The sequence below is a fragment of the Trachinotus anak genome, unplaced genomic scaffold, assembly GCF_046630095.1.
Source record: "Trachinotus anak isolate AG129_WGS33_773 ecotype Australia unplaced genomic scaffold, CSIRO_AGI_Tana_v1 ptg000016l, whole genome shotgun sequence".
Taxonomy (NCBI): Eukaryota; Metazoa; Chordata; class Actinopteri; order Carangiformes; family Carangidae; genus Trachinotus; species Trachinotus anak.
The window spans coordinates 17,547,631-17,568,771 of NW_027273867.1; the positions used below are offsets into that span (position 1 = coordinate 17,547,631).

The 21,141-nt window shown below is 39.7% G+C and overlaps 3 protein-coding genes across 6 annotated transcripts in view; all 3 read left to right on the plus strand.

Annotated features, from left to right (window-relative positions):
• LOC139633744 (ceramide synthase 2-like) overlaps positions 1 to 3,117 on the plus strand; it is a 12,977-nt gene extending 9,860 nt beyond the window's left edge. Inside the window, exons 10-11 of the mRNA XM_071499635.1 lie at positions 1,005 to 1,158; positions 1,263 to 3,117. Coding sequence (XP_071355736.1) covers positions 1,005 to 1,158; positions 1,263 to 1,409 — 301 coding nt within the window. The 3' untranslated portion in view covers positions 1,410 to 3,117. The remainder of the gene's footprint in view (positions 1 to 1,004; positions 1,159 to 1,262) is intronic.
• Positions 3,118 to 7,560: 4,443 nt separating this feature from the next.
• Positions 7,561 to 14,148, plus strand: LOC139633745 (histone-lysine N-methyltransferase SETDB1-B-like). Of its 3 annotated transcripts, none has more exons than XM_071499638.1 (8): positions 7,561 to 7,894; positions 10,600 to 10,956; positions 11,198 to 11,287; positions 11,878 to 12,079; positions 12,214 to 12,287; positions 12,842 to 13,032; positions 13,135 to 13,245; positions 13,442 to 14,148. In XM_071499638.1, exons 2-7 carry the CDS (start codon positions 10,605 to 10,607, stop codon positions 13,237 to 13,239), a joined length of 1,014 nt encoding a protein of 337 aa, XP_071355739.1. In that variant the 5' UTR covers positions 7,561 to 7,894; positions 10,600 to 10,604; the 3' UTR covers positions 13,240 to 13,245; positions 13,442 to 14,148. The 3 variants fall into 3 exon arrangements, with proteins under 3 accessions (XP_071355739.1, XP_071355737.1, XP_071355740.1); XM_071499636.1 differs by having other exon boundaries at positions 7,568 to 7,894; positions 11,114 to 11,287; XM_071499639.1 differs by lacking the exon at positions 7,561 to 7,894 and having other exon boundaries at positions 10,819 to 10,956; positions 11,179 to 11,287.
• Positions 14,149 to 14,971: 823 nt separating this feature from the next.
• LOC139633742 (histone-lysine N-methyltransferase SETDB1-B-like) lies at positions 14,972 to 20,492 on the plus strand. 2 transcript variants are annotated; one of them, XM_071499632.1, is made up of 10 exons: positions 14,972 to 15,092; positions 16,079 to 16,302; positions 16,446 to 16,552; positions 16,675 to 17,157; positions 17,520 to 17,663; positions 18,148 to 18,349; positions 18,496 to 18,569; positions 19,780 to 19,970; positions 20,076 to 20,172; positions 20,273 to 20,492. In XM_071499632.1, exons 2-10 carry the CDS (start codon positions 16,133 to 16,135, stop codon positions 20,287 to 20,289), a joined length of 1,485 nt encoding a protein of 494 aa, XP_071355733.1. In that variant the 5' UTR covers positions 14,972 to 15,092; positions 16,079 to 16,132; the 3' UTR covers positions 20,290 to 20,492. The 2 variants fall into 2 exon arrangements, with proteins under 2 accessions (XP_071355733.1, XP_071355732.1); XM_071499631.1 differs by having other exon boundaries at positions 15,003 to 15,161.
• Positions 20,493 to 21,141: the final 649 nt, after the last annotated feature.

A 21,141-nucleotide genomic window follows, 5' to 3' on the forward strand; every position in this document is an offset into this window, starting at 1 on the left:
CATGCAGAATAGGGTTAATTAGCAGCCATACTTTTTTTTTGTGTCAGTTTTAAGTTTCTTTTATTTTTGTGGACGTTTTTAGTTGACGCTTTAAAAAAAATTAGATTTTTTATGCTTGACTCAGATAGGAAAGTTGCCATTCAAAATACAGACTGACAGAATCAGATCTTTCACGTCAACCTTAAAGGATAAGGTTGACAGTTTTTAATTTTTCTTATTGTCACTAGTTTGGTATTTTGATATAATTTATTCCTGTTTGCTTAATTGTTATTGGTTCACTGGGTGACATGTATCTTCATTATGATCAATATGGACACTTGATTTTGACTCGATCCCCCACACACCACCTCACTACTGAAGCAAATTTCTATTGATTTGATATTTGAAAATAGTCCCCAACAAATGCCCAATTTATTAATGTTTGAATAACATTTGCTAAAAACTGTAGTGCCCAGTTGTTTTAAGAAGTAACTTTGCCTTTAAGTAAAACTGGCCTTTTCATGGGATTTGTGGACAATGGAAAAAAAAAATAATGGAAGCATTATCCTTTAACGTGGCTGTTCCCGCTTCCATGACTGGAATTGACATTCTAACAGATATCCAATCCAGTGTTCAGACTATAATGTCCCTGGTTGTCTGTTGCCCCCCTGTCCTACAAAATAGCAACTGGGTACATGTTGTTCAAAAGAGACAGTGTCATTCATTAGAAAAAAACACAAATGCCATCTTAGGTGGGAAGCAGCAATGAAATACCATGATGTATATCACAGTTACTGTTGCTCAGTTTAATTATGCAATATGTTCATGTCGTCTTGAATACATTAGGCTACAGACATACACTGTCTTGCAGAAATTTCATAAATGTGCTTAAAAGTTTTGCAAGATTTTGCTGGAAACACAACAGACACATTGTCTACACCCCTGGCCTCCCACAATGGGCTTTTGAATGTGACTGTAGGTGGCTCTGACTGGACTCTCTGTTCTTCCTTTGTCCTGTTTTCCAGGATCACACATACAACATGGGTGTACCCCCAGACCCTCTACCCCCCCTTCCTTGGTTTCTACTTCTTCAACGGGCTGATGTTTGTGCTGCAGATTTTGCATATATTCTGGGCTGCACTAATCTTGCGAATGGTCATCAAATTCCTGCCAGGAAATGTATGAACCACCACTTTCAGTTGTTTTCTTCCCGCCACCACAATGTATTACAGTCACCTCGAGCTAGCAACTGTTCAAATTTTATGTCTCGTTTCACCTGACAGGACATTGTTGAGGACGAGCGGAGCGATAAGGAGGAGACAGAGTCAGAGGATGAAGACAACGGCCGCGAGCAGAGGGAAAAATCGAAAAATGGCCACATGCAGAACGGCCACACTCCCCTCAACAACAACCACAGAAAGAGGCACTGATTGGACAGTGAGAGGCAGAGATGAGGCCATGGGAAGAGTGACGACGGGCCCTCACATGAGGCCCTCACCGGAAAGCCAAAGAACGAGAGTGTGGCATGTTGAAAGAGGCAGCAGGCAACACACGCACACACGCACACACACACACACACACACACACACACTCATTTCTGAAACCCGGGTAGTCCAATGTGGATAATGTCACCTCTCTGTGGATTACACTAAATTAAATGGAGAGAGGAAGACTGCACTGGAGAACCACGATGATCTGCTTATCACCTAAGCAGTGGTGAGTGGTTTTCTCGTTACACACACCCTCTCCTCCTCTCCCTCCCCTTCAGTGTATTTTGCTATTTGCCGAGATTTTGTGCTGTTGACCAAGTTGCCAAATCTGCCTGCTTGTAGCTTTATACTCTGTTACTGGAAGTGTTTTAAGAGATGCTGTGGTTAGGATAGGCATTCCCTTCCTGCACAGTCAGTTAACACTCTTCTAAGTATTACTGCCCTTAAACTTGACAGATGTTTTTTTTTTTTTTTTGGTTCGAAATAACCACACTGAAGTCAGTGTAATTGTGAGGAGCACTGAGGTGAATGAGGCCATGTCTTTCTATGGACCATAATCTGATTTAAGTCTATTTACTGAAGTCCAGAGTGTCAGTTAATAATGAATCTGAATCGGTCAATTTTTTTTTTTTTTTTTTTTTCATTGGTTTTGAGTCAGTGTTGCTAAAATATATTTGTTCCGGTGATGTTTAAAAGAAAATAATTGGTGATAAATAATGTTTTTTAACAGTTTGAAACAGTGCAAGAAGATGCTACATCTGCCAGATGTGTTGAAATGTGCCTGTAGTTTGTCTTAAAATCCTTTGCCTTATTGGAAGCAGAACGCACAGAGATCATTTTAAATGTTTGTTTAGGTTTATGCTTAATGTCTTTTAGTTGTTTGATTTTACTTTGCTTTGTGTTTTATTTGTTTTCGGTCCAGTCAACGGTTTAAATTTGGGAGCAATTTGTTTGAGTGTAACCCAAACCAATCAGTAACTGTTTATGAATTCTTTATAGGCTGGAAAAGTCAATAGCATTGCCATTCAGTGTTGTTTTTCCCATCCATCCAAAGACGCACTTTATGGTTTCTTCTATAGATCAGCATTGACAAAATATCTAGTAAACAAGCTTAGTGGTTGATTCAAATTCAAACGTGACTTATTTTTTATTTTAGAGAGGTTTTGAGTATGATTTCAAGTTTGTTTCATATTTATTCTCATTATTATCCACCCAAGATCTTCCTCAGTGCTTTGGTTCATTTTGTATAAAAAAAAAGAGAGAAATAGATAAGGAAAAAAAAGCAGTTCAATAAAATGTAGTAAAGAGGTAAAAATGAAACACCAAAGTATAGTTTACATTTTGTTTGACCTTGCTATTTTCAAGTGCCTTCATCATTTCAAGTGTTAATTGTAAAACACAATATCTGTCCGTTTGTCTTTATTTCTAACGTCTTTGTGCCCCAACACATTCAACACTCCATGCACTGTAATGCTCTGGGCCTCTAACTTCGCTGTATGCCTCGGCTCACGATGACCAATCACCTGCAGCGCCCTCTAAAGAGCTTTGCTAAGACAGAAAGTGTTTTTATTCTGCATTATGTGTTGCTGAGATGTAAAAACATAATAATAATGACGATGATGATGATAAAGATAACTGTGGATAAATATTCTGTGCATGCTTTTCTGGTTCTTTCAATTTTAATCTCAAATGACAGTTTGATTTAAATCCAAAGGTTTCAGATGTTTAACAATAAAAACGTGCAGAATGAAAGGTAAAGAGCAAACCAAACTGCTGCCAAAGTGCAAAGGAGTGAGAAAAAAGAAAATCCAATAATAGATAAATAATTGATAATAGCTTTTTAGGTATTTACTAATTTAATGTAAGGATGAATTTCCCAAAAAAATGGAGGAGATGCAAACTACATCAGCAGTTAAATGATAAATCGTTCAACCTATAAATTGTCAGAATAGTGAAAAATGCTCATCACAGTCCTCGGATCACTTTTGTCTAACAAACAGCAAGAGTTAACTTGAGTAAAACAGAAAAGCAGCAAAATCCTCACGTGGAACTGAATATGTTTTGCATTTTTGCTTAAGGGATCACTTCATTATTATAATATTAATAATTAATTGATTAACACCGTTGGTTATTGTGATGGTTGCCCACAAATTCTGTTAGTTGACTAATTAGTTAATACATGATGTAGCGCAATCATTTTAAAGAAGACAGAGTTGAAGTATTAATGTAATGTAATGTACGTCCCCTCTGGATTGCTTCAGTGGTGATGTGTTAGGACCGTCTTCAGCTATAAAACTACAGTCAAAGGTTGGAAGCTTTATTTTAGCCACATCTTGTGGCTTTCATCAATAGTAAAAACACTAAGAGTAGCTGCAGCAGTGCTTTGTTGTCCTTCCACTTGTTTTAATCTAAATGTCTCTTCTTAGTATTAAATATGTCTGTAAGGTGTCTGAACGGGAATATCTTGTATAATTCTTGTACTTTTTCTTAAACTCCTTATGTTACATGAAAATGTCTTATTCGTGGAGTTTGATTCATTCATTCATTTGAAGTGTAGTTTTGTTATTTGCAGAGAGGGCAGGTCATTTCTTGGGACTAAGCAGCCATAATTCAGGAGCTGAGAAACGTGCCTTCTAGTGTTGGTAACGTCATCAAAACACTTGTCTTGGAGACGATCTGTCGCCGTGGAAATGGAGCACGTGTAGTCTGGCATTAGCGCCATCCATCAGTCGCAGGTTCCTCGGGTGCAGAGTAGACCCGGAGGCACCATGGAGCTATTACAATATCAGATGGCGCAGCGTAGTGGTGACACACTGAGAGGCACCTGGCTGGCACACTTTTGGAATGAGCACTGTTGCCAAAAATATCTCAAGTGATTTTTGTAATTATCTCGAAGTTTCAGGGGAGGAAAAGTTGGTCTTTATGTGCAGTCTGAGAGTCTTAGAGTGTCGATCATGATGGGCTTCTTTTTCATTCATGCTAAAAAGAAACCTGTCCCTCTTTCTTCCTCCTTCCTTTGCCCCCCCACAGTATTTTGGCTGCAGCCTAAAAGGCCTCCTTGGCTAATTGCATATTGGGAGTGGGATCACTTTACTTCTGTGCCCTGCCCTTCAGCCTCCACACTGTTCTTGTCACTGGCAGCTCCACTGTAACAATCTCCATTTTAAAGCGGCGGGGTCAATTTCCACCCTGCTCTCGCATCTGGCTCCGCAATTTAATTGCTAATGCATCTCCTGTTTCCCCTGCTCCAGTGTCTGGGCTTTCCTCTCCACGCCCCCCTTCTGTTTCCTGTCTTACCCCTCCTCTTTAAATCTTTGCCTCTGCTTTCACATTAAGTTTTCCCCTCCTTCCTGTTGCCTATTCAGCCTTGTGTAAGGAATAAGCTCAGTGTCGCCTAAGGTGCCTGGGTTATGGTGGTGTGGAGTCTAATTGGTGACAGCGATGAAGGTCCTCTTGACAGGAGAACAAAGGCTGTGGGGTGTTTGATTCACTTGTGAACTGTGTAGACCGTTATTCAATTCCTGCTTAAGTATTAATAAAGGCTTTACATGCCAGGGGGAGGTCGCAAGGTGCAAGTGTATGCTAGAGTGTGTGTGTGTGTGTGTGTGCAGGAGCTAATTTGTGGGCTGCTCATTTTTCCTGCGTTGATCATGAGGAGAAGAGAACAGTAAAGACTTTGGTAACTGATGAGTGTCTTATGTAACTCAAGTAATAAGGAACCTCAGAGGGAACCAAGACAGAGATGTATATTCAAAGTTGTGGAGAGGCGGTGGCAGGAGTCTGCAGCAGCAAACACCTGGGTGATTATACAGGAAGGATGGTGAGTTTGAGATGATATCTTTGCAATAATAAATTTGTTGCTCAGAGGCTTCACCTTCAGGTTACATCTTGCTGTTATCTATAAACGGTAATTAAAGCGACTTCATGATCTAGTGGTAAGCATATATAACAATGTTAGTAATAACTATACTTCTCATAAAGTTTTGGTCACTGGTTTGGAGAGAGCTCGTGTATCTGTTTTGGTAAAACCTGAGAGGTATTGTGTTGTATTCCTGAAATTAAAACCCAGGCAGGGAAATGATGTGGACGAACTTGTAAATGTGGAACACCAGTATGTTTAGTATTAACTTTTAGTTACCTGATTGACAAAGTTATTCTGCAATTGTTTTGACAATTGATTCATTTTTAAAGTAATTTCTAAGCAAAAATGCCAAAATTTCTCTGGTTCAAGCTTCTAAAAATGTGCGCTCTTCTTATGTGATTTTAAACAAATTATTTTGGGGTTAAGAACTGTCGGTTGCCCAAAACAAGCAATCTGAAGACAATATCTGGGCTTTCCAAGGAGTTGTGACGGTAATTTTTCAGGATTTTCTGATATTTCGCAGCCCAAATGATGAAGAAATTAACTGATAAAAAAAATAACCACAGCCCCCAAATTTCAGGACGCAATCCACCAACCGAAATGTGATAAAGAATGAACAAAGTTGACAAATAGCACTGTTCTGATCTGAGTGGATTTCATGTAATGAGATCTTAGAGTATGTGTATCCGCAATACACATCTGTTTTTTAGATTTACTCAAGTGCTATATTTAACTACACTTATTATCTCTAGTTAATGTTACTTTGTGCTTCAACTTCCTCGTCACTTGTTTGAGTTACTTGTTGCATAAAAAGAATCATAAGATAAATTTATAAGATCAAACCAGTGGCTCCCAACCTTTGTACTGTGACCACATTCAGAAAAGTAGTGTCTGGTTTGGGCCCCTTGTCACATTTCAGATGTCTGAGTCGTTAGCAATATCTCACAAAAAGCAAAGATTATGGAATAGACAAAAAATATATATATATATTTGGGAAGAAGAATTTAAATTTTTCTTCTTCCCTGTCCCTCCTGCTAATCATCTTACAGCCCCTCAGATTTATCATGTGACCCTTTTGAGGGACCCAAGCCCAAGGTTGGGAGTCACAGAACTAAACTCCCCTATCAAATGTTTCTTCCAACACTGATAATCAAGACAATGCTTTAAAATACAGGAGCTTTGTGGTGTCTCTGCCTTTAAAACTTTACCCCTCTTCACCTGTGTACTTCTTTCTGATTTATATTTCTGGCATGAAGTCCTCACCATCATCTCAAGAGCACGGGTGCACGTACTTGTACTGTCCCTAAACCTGGTGGTGCTGAGCTGACAAGGGGAAGGAACCGCTGAAAGAGAGGGTCGGCTGTCATCGTCGCCCACATGGACCAGGACCCTCACCCTGCGGCACAGTTGGAGGTGGACGTGGACCTGGGTTTCGCGCTCTTCTTCCTCTTCCTCCTGTGCTTCTTCCTGCTGGTGACGGTGGTGCGGTGCGCGCAGACGGTGGTGGATCCTTACGGCTCCATCTCCACCTCCACCTACCAGGAGGAGCAGATCACCTGAGAGAGAGCAGAGTGAAATCCTTTTACATGACTCTGCAGGACAATGTAGATGTACTCCTCCTCCCTGCTGCTCCTGCTCTCGTTGCTCCATATGTTGCGACCGTGCAGTTTTGAATGAATATGATGTTTTTTTTTATGGCATACGGGGGTCAGGACACTTTTGAACCAAAATAAATCATCATTACACTGATGGACACAAGTCATAAAGCATGCATCAGGTTTCTGATTTGACAGTGTTGGTTCTTTGCCATTTTCTTCATATTACTGCTGCATGGATCTCAACAAGTCTTTAGATTAGAGCAGTTCTATATATTTTTTTATTGTATAATTTGTCCCTAGATAATACAGTAGTGCATATTTAGGGTACAGTAATCTTACATTAGTAGCCTACATTAAAGAGTGATGAATACTAATCTGTGCAGCTACCCTTCAGAGCTTCCAGATCTTATTGTGTCTGCGGTGCTCAGATAAACACATAACTCCATATACAGCTGTCATTTTTAGTTTAATAGAAAAGATCATGATCTTACTCATGGAATAAAAAAACTTGCAAATGGCGTTGTTGTTTTACTGACTGAACTGTTTGCATGTGCTGCAGCCTCTGGGTTTGTGAGACTTGTCTTAATCCAGATCCACACTCCACTCCAGTCGGTGGCGGTAATGGGGGCATTTAGGTGTGTGCCATTAAAAAAAAAAAAAAAAAGGCGAAGAAGAAGAAAAACGACAACAATAACACAAGTCTAAAATGGAGGAAGCTGTGATTTATGATCATTTTTATCTCATCCACTCGCAGCGCAGGTCCTGTTGCATAATTTCTGTGCAAAGCCATTCGCACGGTTTAACTGCGTGCTTTTCAGGCCTGTTGTACTTTAGGTGCTAACAAGCTAAGTCGTGTGGGCTAACCCCACAGCCTCTCCACGCGCAAAGTAAACATTTTATTGTGCTGTGACCGGACACTTTGGCCTCGGAAGCGGATAAGCGGATAATCGGAAACACAGCATCAGGTGAGCTGCAGATTTAGATCCGAGCGCTTTTGGTCTCAGCCATAACATCAACGCCACTGAGTTTGACCCTGAAGTTACTGTCGTTAACCTGGTGGGGTTGCTACAAAAAATATTACAAATGCACTAATCTCTATGACCGTCAAATAACGCTAATGTGAGCAAGTAAAAGCAACATGGATGTGTTATTCAATTCAACTCAACTCAACTCAGGGTGGGCGGCCGTCTGCCTCGACCGGTTGGGTTTAGGAGGAGATAAAAAAAAGGGGGGGGGGGGGGGGGGGGGGGGGGGTGGAGGAGAGAGGAGAAAAGAGAGAGAGAGAGAGAGACCAGGAACAGCTGTGTAGGTAATGGTGTTATCAATAATAATGACAGATAACAGTGGTTAATAATAATGGTGAGTCGTGGTGGATCTGGATCCTGCTGCTCCAGAGGCAGAGAGACCTGCAGAATGAGGACAGAGAGAGAGAGAGAGAGAGGAGAAGCACAAACTACGGGAGAGAAAAAAATACAAAGTTAATGGCATAAAGTAATCAAGAGAGAGAGAGTGACAGAGAGAGCCCAGTGCATCATGGGAATCCCCCAGCAGTCCAGCTCTATAGCAGCATAACTAAGGGATGGGTCAGGACATACCCGAGCCAGCCCTAACTATAAACTTTACTAAACAGGACAGTTTTAAGCCTGATCTTAAAGGTAGAGAGGGGGTCTGCCTCCTGAACCCACACTGGGAGCTGGTTCCACAGGAGAGGAGCCTGATAGCTGAAGGCTCTGCCCCCCATTCTGCTCTTACAAGCTCTGGGAACCACAAGTTGACCTGCATTTAGAGAGCGAAGTGTCCTATTGGGAAAATAGGGAACTATAAGCTCTCCAAGGTACGATGGTGCCTGACCATTAATGGCTTTGTAGGTGAGGAGGAGGATTTTAAATCCTGGATTTTACAGGGAGCCAATGCAGAGAAGCTAACACAGGAGAGATGTGATCTCGTTTCCTAGTTCCTGTCAGTACTCGTGCTGCCGCATTCTGAATCAATTGGAGGCTTTTTACTGAATTTTTGGGACATCCTGACAATAAAGAGTTACAGTAGTCCAGTCTTGCGGTACAAATGCATGAACTAGCTTTTCAGCATCCTTTAGACACAGGGTGGGTCTGATTTTTGCAATGCTGCGCAGGTAGAAGAAGGCTGTCCTAGAGACTTGCTTTATATGTGAAGTAAAGGACAAGTCCTGGTCAAAAATGACACCAAGGTTTCTGACTGTAGCACTGGAGGCCAAGGTGATGTCATCCAGAGTCAGTATATTATCACATAGTGTATCTCTGTGGTGTTTTGGGCCAATTACAATAACTTCAGTTTTGTCTGAATTTAAGAGTAAGAGATTACTGGTCGTCCAGGTTTTTATGTCCTTTCCCAGCTGTCAAGATGCGTTTCCCTTGGAAGTAGCAGGCTGAAAATCGCAGGACTTACCTGTTAAGGGTAGAGAAGTCAGCAGTATGTATTTGAAAGATTTGTGATCTTCCCTTCATGCTGAACTCTCGGGGAACAGTATCTGACAGCAAGATTCCCAGCCGTCAGGATGCGTTCCCCACGTGATGATGGGAAATCTGGGAAATAGCAGGCTGAAATTCACGGGACTTTACTGTTATAGGTAGATTAGTCGGCCTTTGTGATCTGTGATTTGTGATTTAGATTAAAATATATTATATAATATCAGACTAGGCTGCAACTCATGAATAATTGGTGAATCACATTGTCAATAATCAGAAAATGGCATTCAGGGTGATGTCCTCAAATGTCTTATTTTGTACAATCAATAGTCGAACACCCTAAAAACTTACAGTAATGCAAGAGCACGAAATGTTAGACCCTTGAAGCAGCAAATGCTTATATTTATTCTTCACAAATTACCTAAATGATTATTTGTTTATCAATATAGTTGCTGATTATTTTACGTCAATTGACTAGTTAATTGACTACTTGTTACAGCTCCATGTTAGACAATTTATTTACCTTGCTAATATAATGGTTCGGCTGTAGTGTCTATGTTCTTCCATGTTGCACATCTGCTTGAATCATGAGGTATCTATTGGAGTTCAAATGCTTATTTTAAACCATATGTATATTGTTTTCTGGTTTTCAGTATTGTTTATTTGTGTGACTGGTATTGTATTGTCCTATCTGAAACTTGTAAATCTGCCATCCTGGCCAGGTATTGCTTTAAAAAGACGTCGCTAACCTTAGTGGGATTTATCTGGTTAAATGCAGAGGTTATGGAGGTGGATGAGATGGAGATATGACAAGGAGAGAAAACAGGAGAGAGGCAGGAGATCATGATAGCAAGCACATAACAGTGTTAACCAAGCTGAAGTTCAGCTTTATTACCCAAAAAGTAGAATCTAGGCAAACATAAAATTTACAAATCACTAATTCCAAGTGATGTCATTTATTAGCTTGTTTTAACTGACCAAAAAATATTTAATTTATTATCATACAAACAGGCTCCAAATCCACATATTTGAAAAGCTGAAGCCAACAAATAGTCGGCATATTTATTTGCTAGAAAATCGATTATCAAAATATTTGCAGATTCATTTTCTTTGGATCAACTCATCAATTTACTGACTAGTCATTGCAGCCCAAGGACACAGTCATTTCTGCTGCAGGTTTTCTGTTTGTTGAAAGTCAAAATTTCACCAAAGCTTTTTCTTTGCAGAAAATATGTCTGACTCCCAGTGTGAGTCTGGTCTCTCCCTAAGTGAAACTCCCAGCAAGAGGACACAGTTGGAAAATGGCTCAGACTCTCTCAGTCTAATAAAAAAAGCAGTGGTGGTCCTGACCAGACTCCCTGAATATAAGATCAGTGCTCTACGACCTCCAACGCCTCAGCAGTTCTACAGTGAAGACGAGCTGCTCAGCAGCTCTGACTCTGACATGCAGTGGGAACCAGAAGATGATTCTAGTGATTCAGATTTTTCAGTCTCAACTAATAAACAGAAAACTGCAAAACTGAAAGAGAGTGACACAACAAGACCACCTGCACCACCTACAGGCAGTAACAACAACAACAACGGTAAGGTCACAAACACCATGAAAATGAACACCACTACCATTCAGAGATGAAAACCAATGGTAAATACGAAATGACTTAAAATTGCTCAAGGAATTTACAATCTCTGAAGCTTGTATGTTTGAATATACACATTTTGTGCTTCTTGTTTTTTCCACAGTGAACGAAATAACCCCTATAATAATATCATCAGCTTTTGCGTATTGCTCTCATGAAATCACAAAGGTCCGTCCTAATTTACCAGAGGAAGAGGTCAAAGTGGACATGGTGGTGCTGGCCAGGAAGAGGCCCATGAGATGGCAACGAGGAAAAATAGTGGAAATGGTTACGAAAGGTAAGAAAAACATACTTTTCACCAGGAAAGTGATGATAAACATGTTAAATCAACAGTGAAATTAAATAAATCTAGTACCCATGGCTGCATAATACAAGTATCTTGTGCTCACCTCTGGTCAATTAATTGATTATTTAACTCATAGAGAGATTTGTTTTGATTCAATTTTGATAATTGATTCATCATTGAAGTTGTTTATGAAATGTCAGGATTTGCTGCTTTTTTTCAGATTTTATTTCATTAAAGGTTTTCGACTCTTGGTCCAACATTAAAAAAACCTGTATCCTTGGGCTCTGTGAATATTTTATATAGACATTTTATAGACTAAATTGAAATATATTCATCAGAAAAAATAAACAGATGAATTAATAAAAAAAACAACAAATGCAACAAAAGTTGCAGTCCTGATAATTTTCTTTTGATAATTTTCGTAATTGTGGGTTGTTACATATACAAAATACAAAATACAAAAAAATGCCAACTGTTCTTCAGTTTTTTACTCTTATAATTAATTTCACACATTTAACACAATGAAGCAAAAAAATAGGTGATTTTACCAGTTTAGTTCACTGACATTTTATCCTTTGCAGAAGATGGACGGGTCAAGTACAAAGTTAGTTTTGAAGAAAAAGGGAAGAGCTTAGTTTCTGGACACCACATTGCCTTTGATACCACACCGAAGCTGGAGCAGCTCTACGTCGGTGCTCGCGTGGTGGTCCGGTGTCAAGACAACAAGTTCCGGTTCCAGCCTGGCATTTTGGCAGAGCTTCCCAGTCGAAAGAACCGCTTGAGGTGTGTTTGACTGAGTATTTATTCCTACATCTATGCACCTCCACAATCTTTAAAAATACCTTTAATCTCCCGCTGAAATTCCAAATGTGTTTTTCAGTGTTTGATTTGGTATAAAACATATTCTAATTTTTCAGGTTCTTGGTCTTTATGGATGATCACACACCGGTCTATGTTAGTTTACCTTTCCTTCACCTGGTGTGCAGACCATGTAAGTTTGGTTGAAGTGTTTATATTTTTTCACACCTGAAACCAAATATATATAATCATATCACATAATCATGTCATGCTCGCCACTGTTTTTCTGAGTATTTCTTCTCTCTAACACAATGACTGCTCCCATTCACTAAATCCTGCTTATGTTTCCAGGAAAGACAGAGATTTTGCCCTTTGAGGAGCTGGAATGCTTTTAATGTGAAACATCTGTATAGGAACTCATGGGTTTAACTGACAAGAGCTTAAAAGCGATAAAAAAAAAAAACAGCGAAGTAGAAATGACTACAGATCATTAGAGAAAAGAGAAACTGTTGTGTTTCATTATGCTAAATTAATCATGTGTGAACTATTGAGAGTGTAGGTCATTCCACCTGTTACTTATTTATTATTTATACAATATGAGAACAGGCTCGAGTTAGTTTGAATAGGTTCATGTGTGAATAGGTTCCTGTTTTGTTTGTACTGGGTAAACATGTTTGTGTAGGCAAAAAGAAACATGTCATTCAAAGCGACTGTAAGATGAGTGACAGACTCTTTGTTTTTCGACAGTAGAAGATGTTTTAGAGGACGTTTCCGACAGCTCTCACAAGCATTTCATGAAGCAGTACCTGAAGGACTGGCCATACCCACATTTAACCCAGTACAGAGCTGGACAGGCCTTAAATGTGGAATTAAACGGAGTCCAGCAGAGGTGTGAGGTGCAGGTGGTCGACAGCAGCCTGATACAGGTCGTTTTTCAGGTCAGTACGATTTAACAGTGCTGGTGTTCATATGATGTTCTTTTCCTCTCATTTTTGTTTAGAATATTTTTGATATAATGTGGTGGTTTTTGTCACACTTAGGATAATCAACATAAGGAGTGGATCCACCGAGGCTCCATACGACTGGAGCACATGGCTAGGTTTTTGGAATTGAAAGCAGCGGAAGAGCGTAACAATGGCTCATAGGCACAGGTGAATTGTAATGTAGCTCTGGAGAATAAAAATAATCCACTTTCAGTAATAATCATCATTACCCCTCCCCCCAAATGATCTGCCACTGGATTTTGAAAAATGTAGCCCAAAATAAGATTTGCAGTTATGAGATGAGTGCACATGACTAACAAGAATATCAACTTCCTCTTTTGTTTTATGCTCTTTTTTTTTACAGTGTGACAGACCCAGTCCAGGCTGGCAATTGAAATGAAGCATTTAATCCAGACTTTGTATGAATGAAAACACTCATTTTTAATGAGCACTGGGTGGATAAACAGTCACATTTCAAAGTGGCATGATAATCTCAATTTATTTTTTCTGTTCTTACATAAACTCATATTTATGGTTTGCATTAACTGGTAACACACATTAAACTGCTCCTGTAAAACATCCTGGTCAGTGTTACATCCAAATGTATTTATTTCCATTTTTGGAAAAAATATTAATCAAAATACCTGAGGTCATATTGTTGGAATATTTTGAAGAAGAAGGTGCTACATCTACATGCTGTGAGTTTTGGGAAGCTGGAATGACAGAGTTAGACACCACTGTAACTTTTGTTGCAGATGTTTAATATATTTCATCATATTTATTTTTTAATTTGATACAGTTTGTCCTGTTTGTCTTAAGTCTTGTCATTTGTTAAGATTTGGGAACAAATTGTCCAGCATAACCCAAACAAGTCAGTGAGTCATATGCACAAAAGTCAAAAGTCCTTTAATTGTTTTCATCATCACCATCCAATTTCATTATTTGTTTTACATGATTTTGTTTCATTGTAAATATTCAAAGTAAAAAACGTTTACATTGTATATTATCTCATCATTTGCAACTGTCATAACCCCCACTTCCAGAGATGTATTAAAAATTGAATTTTTTCAACCTTGTTCAACTATGACCTTTTTCTACTGTGTCCCCCAACATGCCCAGCTCTGCTTATTGTAATGCTACAGCGTACAAGCTTTTTGCTTCACAGAAAAGTCTCAATCTAACTGAAATTCAAATGTTAAATTGTCTTCTTCGATGAACAAATTCTTAAATACGTAACATTTCCCTGTAACAAAATTACTTCCATTTACTGTCTTTCAAATGTATGAAGGCCCTTTAATAAACATATCTAGCACTGTAGTTGAGAGGACAGGACTGCACCAACAAAAGCCTGAGAAGCAGTGTGTATTACAAAGAAAATAATATACCAATGTGCATGACAACAGTTGGAATAACACTATATACAAGTTGTTTAAATTGCATGAATATCCTCAATAATAAATGAAATACTCCAAATATATTCTGATATACTGCTGGAAACAACACACTAGCATGTACCACGAAACACTTGAACACACAGTGTCCTCATTCTGCAGGTCTCTCTGCCTCTGGAGCAGCAGGATCCAGATTTACCACTACTCATCATGACTATTAACCACTGCTATCTGTCATTATTATTGATAACACCATTACCTATACAGCTGTTCCTGCTCTCCCTCCCTCTCCCCCTCCTTTCTCCTCTTAAACCCAACCGGTCGAGGCAGCTGCCCACCCTGAGCCCGGTTCTGTTGGAGGTTTCTTCCTGTTAAAAGGGAGTTTTCTTCTTTGTGGGAACTGTTGGGCTTTTCTCTATAAGAAAGTAAGGTCTCGGTGAAGGTGCCTTAAGATCATGTATAATATGATTTGGCGCCATACAAATAAAATTGAATTGAATATTATATAGTAACCGGCAGGACCGTGGCAGGCAGGGGGCAGCGGTGAGTCCCTCCCGGTTTTGGCGCAGCAGCTTGAGGCGAAGAAGCCGCCAGAAAAAACGCTCCTCGGATGGTCGCACTGAAGTAAGACGTCTGCTTTAAAAAAACCAAACTTTCTTTCAGAAGAGACGGGTCATGGATGAGGAGTAACCGGTGAGTCTGTCAAATGTATCTCGGATATCCTGTGTCCACCTCCGATAAAGAGCAGCTCAGAGCCGTCTCCTTCACATCTGGGGGAAGTTGTTAGACAGTGGAGGTTCATCCAGATTTGCTGCCATTCTTTCAATCTGTGCAGTTTTTGTGGCTGCCACGCAGACCCCATGTATATTCCCACCCTCCTGACGAAGAGGAGGGCACCAGGCACAGACTTACTACCAAACACTTGCACATGCTTCAATTGCTCTTTATTTTTTTTATTTTTTCAAAGTTCATTATATAAAAAGGAACAGTGCATTTGCACTTGAAGGCTAGTTTTAATGCCTGTTTGCAGCATGGGTTTTTACATACTTCGTGCTGCACTTCAAAAATCACCAAATGATGTAATAATATATCCTGTGTGGTTTCTCAGTCTAGCTTCCATAGTGATCTTCTCTTCTGCAGAAATGTATCTGAACTCACTGAGCCACTGCTGCATCTGAGATTCACTTAAGTCCCATAGAGAATCACATGGGGTGAACTTTACATCTCGCCACATTCAGTAGGTCTTCACTGCGCAGGACACATGCAGTAAACACAGCAGATAGCTGCAGTTAATGTCAAAGTGGTACATGAATGGATAGAAGTCCATCTCACTTGTGGTGACAATAGCTGTTGCCTTTAAACTTCGGTATAAATATCAGCTGCTCTTGTAGATGCCAATACTTGGGCATTATGGCACATGACCTAGTCCAACAGGTGGTCAAACCACTATGTCTACCGAGACTGCAGATGTGATTGGAGCCCTTCCTGTCAGGAGCCATTGCATCTTTGAAATTTTTCAATCCAAATTTTTTTTTTCTCATCTGTTGGCAGTTTGTATTTTTTCCTCTGTATCATAAATAACAAAATGCCCTTTTGTGCCGCCCTCTCAGCTACACCACTGTTGCACACCTTACCTCTGGCATGTGATTTGAAACCCTGTGATTATGGAGGGGGATGAGATTGAGATGAGCAAAGAGGAGCTCCAAAAGTGGATCAGAGAGAAGGTAAAGAAGAATCACCTGATCTCCCCAGATGTGATAAAGAAATGCCATCTGCTGCAGTCACTGCTGGAAAGAAGGGAAAAACAGGCTGTCCAGCTCCTGAAGCTCTGCGAGTGAGTGTTATATCTTCTCTATGCTCTTCTTTCTGCCTCTTCTAAAATCGACCATATTCAACCATTTTGTTCTGGTTGGTCACCCCCTGTGAACAACCACTAATGTGCATATTTCACAACAGCTGTCTGTTGATGTCTTGCAGGTCTGTGGCAGCATGTGAAGCGATTGTGAAGGAACAATACTCGTTGCTAGGATGGGAGTACAAAGACACCGATTCTGATGATGCTGATTCTGATATCAGTGACTGTGGTAAGATGCATATCATCTTAGAGCATTTGCTCTTGGTATGTTTGTGTCCTTTGATAATTGCTCAGCCAGTTTCAAACAGGCCAACTGGCTTATTTTAGTCTGTTAAACTTTTGCTTTTGTAGGACATACACCTCCACCCCCATGTGAGTCCGTTCGCTCTGAGACTGAAGTCTGCCATTCTCCAGCTACGAATGATTGTACTCCTCAGTTACCAAAGCTGCAGGACATGAAGAATCTGAATAGAGACAATGGCAGAAAAAGCTCTCATACTCCGATGAGGGAAGCCGTGGTGGTCTTGACCAGACTGCCTGCATCTAAGATCAGTGCTCTACATCCACCAACATCCTCAGACAATTTGGATTCAGATATACAGTGGGAACCAGAAGATGACTCACGTGGCTCTGATTTCTCTCCCTCAAGTTTTGAGTCTGGGTCAAATAAGAGGAGAAAAATAGATCGAATGTCGAGTCACGCAACGCCCAAAGCCAGCACAAGTAGCAATGCTAAGAGCAGTGCAGTGAAAACGCCAGCACCCCGACCAAATAGAAATACCAACACTGAGGAAACAAAAACGAAGACATCAACGCCGCCAGTTAACACCAACGGTAATGTCCATAAAAACACATCATACAAAAACAGGACCCCTTAGAATTGTCATTACTTTCATATTGCTCCTGTCAGAAAAAAAGCATGAAAAAGCACGTCAAATGTTGATTTTTTTTTTTCTTCTGTTTTTGAGATGTTTTTAAACACATAAGCAGTCAACTTTGTATCAGAGATTAGAGCCCTGGCTGGTTGGCTGCCTATCAACAAGAAAACTGTTTTTTTTTCTGTGACAGCTTGTTTTAAAAGCTGTCACAGAAACTTCTCTGAACATTTTAAAAGAAGTCTTTATGCGTAGGCTAAGATATAGATTTACATTGAGTTGATCAGCTAACGTGGTGTTGTGTTCCTTCCACACTGTCAGGAGTAACCCCTGTGTGCATAGTCACAGCCACCAAGACCCCTCCGAGTGTGCCACGAGGAGAGCTTAGTGTGAACATGAAGGTCCTCGCCAGGAGGAGGGCCATGAGATGGCAACGTGGGAAAATCGTGGAAATACTAACAAAGGGTAAGGGGGAAATAAAAAAAAAAAAAAGAAGCAGGTTTTGTCAAAGTGGTCAGGAGTATTTATGTAACAAATGCGCATCTGCAGAATGGATTAGAAATAGTTAATACCAAAACTCAAACTCTTCACAAAGCTTCCAAACTTTGTGATACAATGAAGTACCACAGACATGTTAAAACATCAGTAAGATCATATCAAGTAAATAAAAACTCCACCAAATACTGGAGCAGTTTAACACAAGTTTTACCAACCAGTCCTACGCTCGGTGCATATTCAAAGTTTGGCTCATTCATGAAAAGTTTAGCATGATTTAGGCAGAAATATACTTCAGTTCACAGATGTATCTACCACAAATTCCTGATACAGAGATATGACATTCTTAAAAAAGAATGAATGAATGTTGAATGTTGGAGCAAGATTGGCATATTGGTATGGTAGTGAGACATGCTTTGCATATCAGAAGTGTTTTGTTTTTTTTTCTTTACAGAAGATGGCAGGTTGAAATACAAGATTAGTTTTGAAGAGAAGGGGAAGAGCCTTGTGTCTGGTCACCACATCGCCTTTGACTCTATGCCGGAGGTGGAACATCTGTTTGTTGGTGCCCGTGTGGTGGTCAAGTGTAAAGCAGACCGGACCCGCTTCTGCCCCGGTGTCTTGGCAGAGCTCCCCAACAGGAAAAACCGTATGAGGTGTGTGTTTGTTTGGTTTTTTCCCTCCTACAGTGATTCAATTTTTCAGATGAGGCTGTTTTTCAAGACGTCACTTCTCTATTTAATTTTTTGCTTTAGCCAAAGTATGGTTTGATGAAAACAATTTTTTTTTTTCCATTTTCCAGGTTCCTGGTCTTTACTGATGATCACACACCGGTCTATGCCGGCTTATCTTTTCTTCACATGGTGTGCAAACCATGTAAGTTTAGGTCTTTTCATACAAGAACTGAGAGATTGATGGTTTTGAGTTGACCCCAGGCTGACATGTGGTTTAACTCAGGTAAACTCTAGAAGTGAAGGCAGCGGCTGTCAAATAACATAACTGGCTTTCTCTTTGACTTGCCTTTGCTTTTAATCATGATATATAAATATAAATTCTAATTTACTGTTTCCTGTATAAAAACAAAATTGACTGGTTGTGTTTCTGCATGATATGAAAGCACTTTTAATACTGATCTTCTCTCCAGTTCTAAAGTTGATCCGGTAAATGACATTTAAACTGTGTTATTGTCAAAATGATCTCATCTCAAGGTCCACTTGCTCCCTGGTTTTGGAGCTTTTGACTGTATCACATGGCCCTTATCAGCAGATGTTGTTTACATAGTTGCAATGGAACTGCACATGATTCTGAGCACCTTCAAAACTTCTCATCCAGACAAAAATTTCTAATTGACCTTGGACAGTCCTTATCATTTTAAGATTTATTGTTTCTGTTTTTTGTATGATGGGTCTTGGCCTGCACTTGTGCATTAGAAGTCCACTTCACACACAAATGTCTAACAGAAATATCTCAAATGTAGGGCTATAAACAATTTACAATAAGTAGTAATTGATAACAAATGATAGAAGGGTTTCATTTTCACCTTATTATTCAGTCTGCTGTCAGTCTTGCAACAGTCTGCACAGCTGTGTCAATCTTGTCCATGATTGTTGCCATTTTTATTTTCTGGCGCTGTGACAGGAAGATGACATTTCTGTTCTTAATTCTCCTACAAAGCCCCTATTCATGCGGTTGTTTTTCCAACCGGGGACACAGCCATCAACAGTCACAACACCAGAATCATTTGAAAAAGTCTGAAATGTGAGCAAAGCGCTTAGAGATCTGAAACCAGGCAAGATTACTGATAAAAGGAATTAAAAAGCGACCAAAGATTAACCTTTTATTTGCACCCGGAGAAATGTCTTCAGTTTAGTTTCCATACTTAAGTTATACTATATTTTATGCATCTTACATACAGTCCCCACACCTGGTCACCCATGAACTAAAGAGTTTATACTAATTCCTGTATTTTCAAACTCCTTCAGTAAACTTCCTGTCAGCGAACAGTGAAAATTATGACACGAATGCATACATTTTAATCAAGATTTCAGGATGGAGAGTGACAGACTGTTTCGTTTTTCTGTGACAGTGACGGACCCTTTGGACGACATTCCATATGAAACCCACAAGAATTTCATGAAGAAGTATTTGAAGAGCTGGCCTTACCTACCCCAGACCCAGTACAAGGTTGGACAGCTCATCAGTGCAGAATGTGACGGAGTCCAGAAGAAGTGCGAGGTGAAGGTGGTCGACGGCAGCTTGATACAGGTTGTTTTTCAGGTCAGTGCTTTTAGACGTCACTCTTTAACATCTCAACTGGATTCTTGATGTTTTTCTGCTGTTCAGATTGTGTCACTTACATAGTTGATGTGTTGTCATGCACAGGAAGATCAACACAAGAAGTGGATCCACCGAGGCTCCATACGCTTGGAGCACATGATTAATATGAGGGCGCATATGATTAAATCTACCTCGGGCAACTGTAAATTAAATTCTTACTCTAAAACTAAATATGCAGTTATTTGAGTAATTCCCAGAATCTTATTTGTCTCCTCTGTATTTCTCTGTCTTGTGAACTTCAGACAGGTCAAAGTCTTGATCGTGACCACTGTGCTACAAATCGCCTCACAGCCCAGCGATGTTCGTTTGGGCTTGATTCGGACCATGGACGGGACTAACGTTCTGCTGATGCCTGGCTGGAGTGGCTGAAAACTGTCAACTTGTCAACTGTCAAACACTGAGATTATTTGTATAATAGTTCATCTGTTCTTAAATAAAAATAAATCATCTAATTTTCTACAAGCGTGTTTCAACTTGTGTACTCACAAATGTACTTGTGAAGAAAGCAGCAACTATTTTAAATGTTCGTAAACATAAGAAGCACAAACCATGGAAGTCTGTGTTCACCAAAACAAGAACATGAATAAATGAAAGATCAAATATAAGTCATAGTACATGAAAATCATACAAAGTCAGAATTCTTATATGTCAAAATTATGTTAAGTCCCAATTTTTACAACTAAGTCAAAATTAAGACATCAAAGAGCAGAACTGTGCAGGGGTCCCCAAAAGCACCAGGTTAGCTGCTCCATTTCTGTCCACATAATCTGGTTAATTGCAAATTTGTAAGAAACTTCCACCAAATCAGTACAATGTCAACTATGACAGGTCTTCCATCTTGTGGCCCCATCTGTAGAGGGACCCTGTCTCAAAATCTACTTTTAAGACCTTAGTTGTTTTAGTTTATATTGATCTCCTTTGTTTTAAAGTTGTTTTTTATTGAATTGCTTACATTTTTTCTGTTAGGTAATTATAACACACAAAACCTTAGGCAAGGTGGCATCAATCTATGATAGGACAATTGTAATCCTGCAAACATTTACAATTATTTTCATTATGAGGTTGCCAGTTATTTTTTTCATTGATATAAAATAGTATGCCCATCATTATG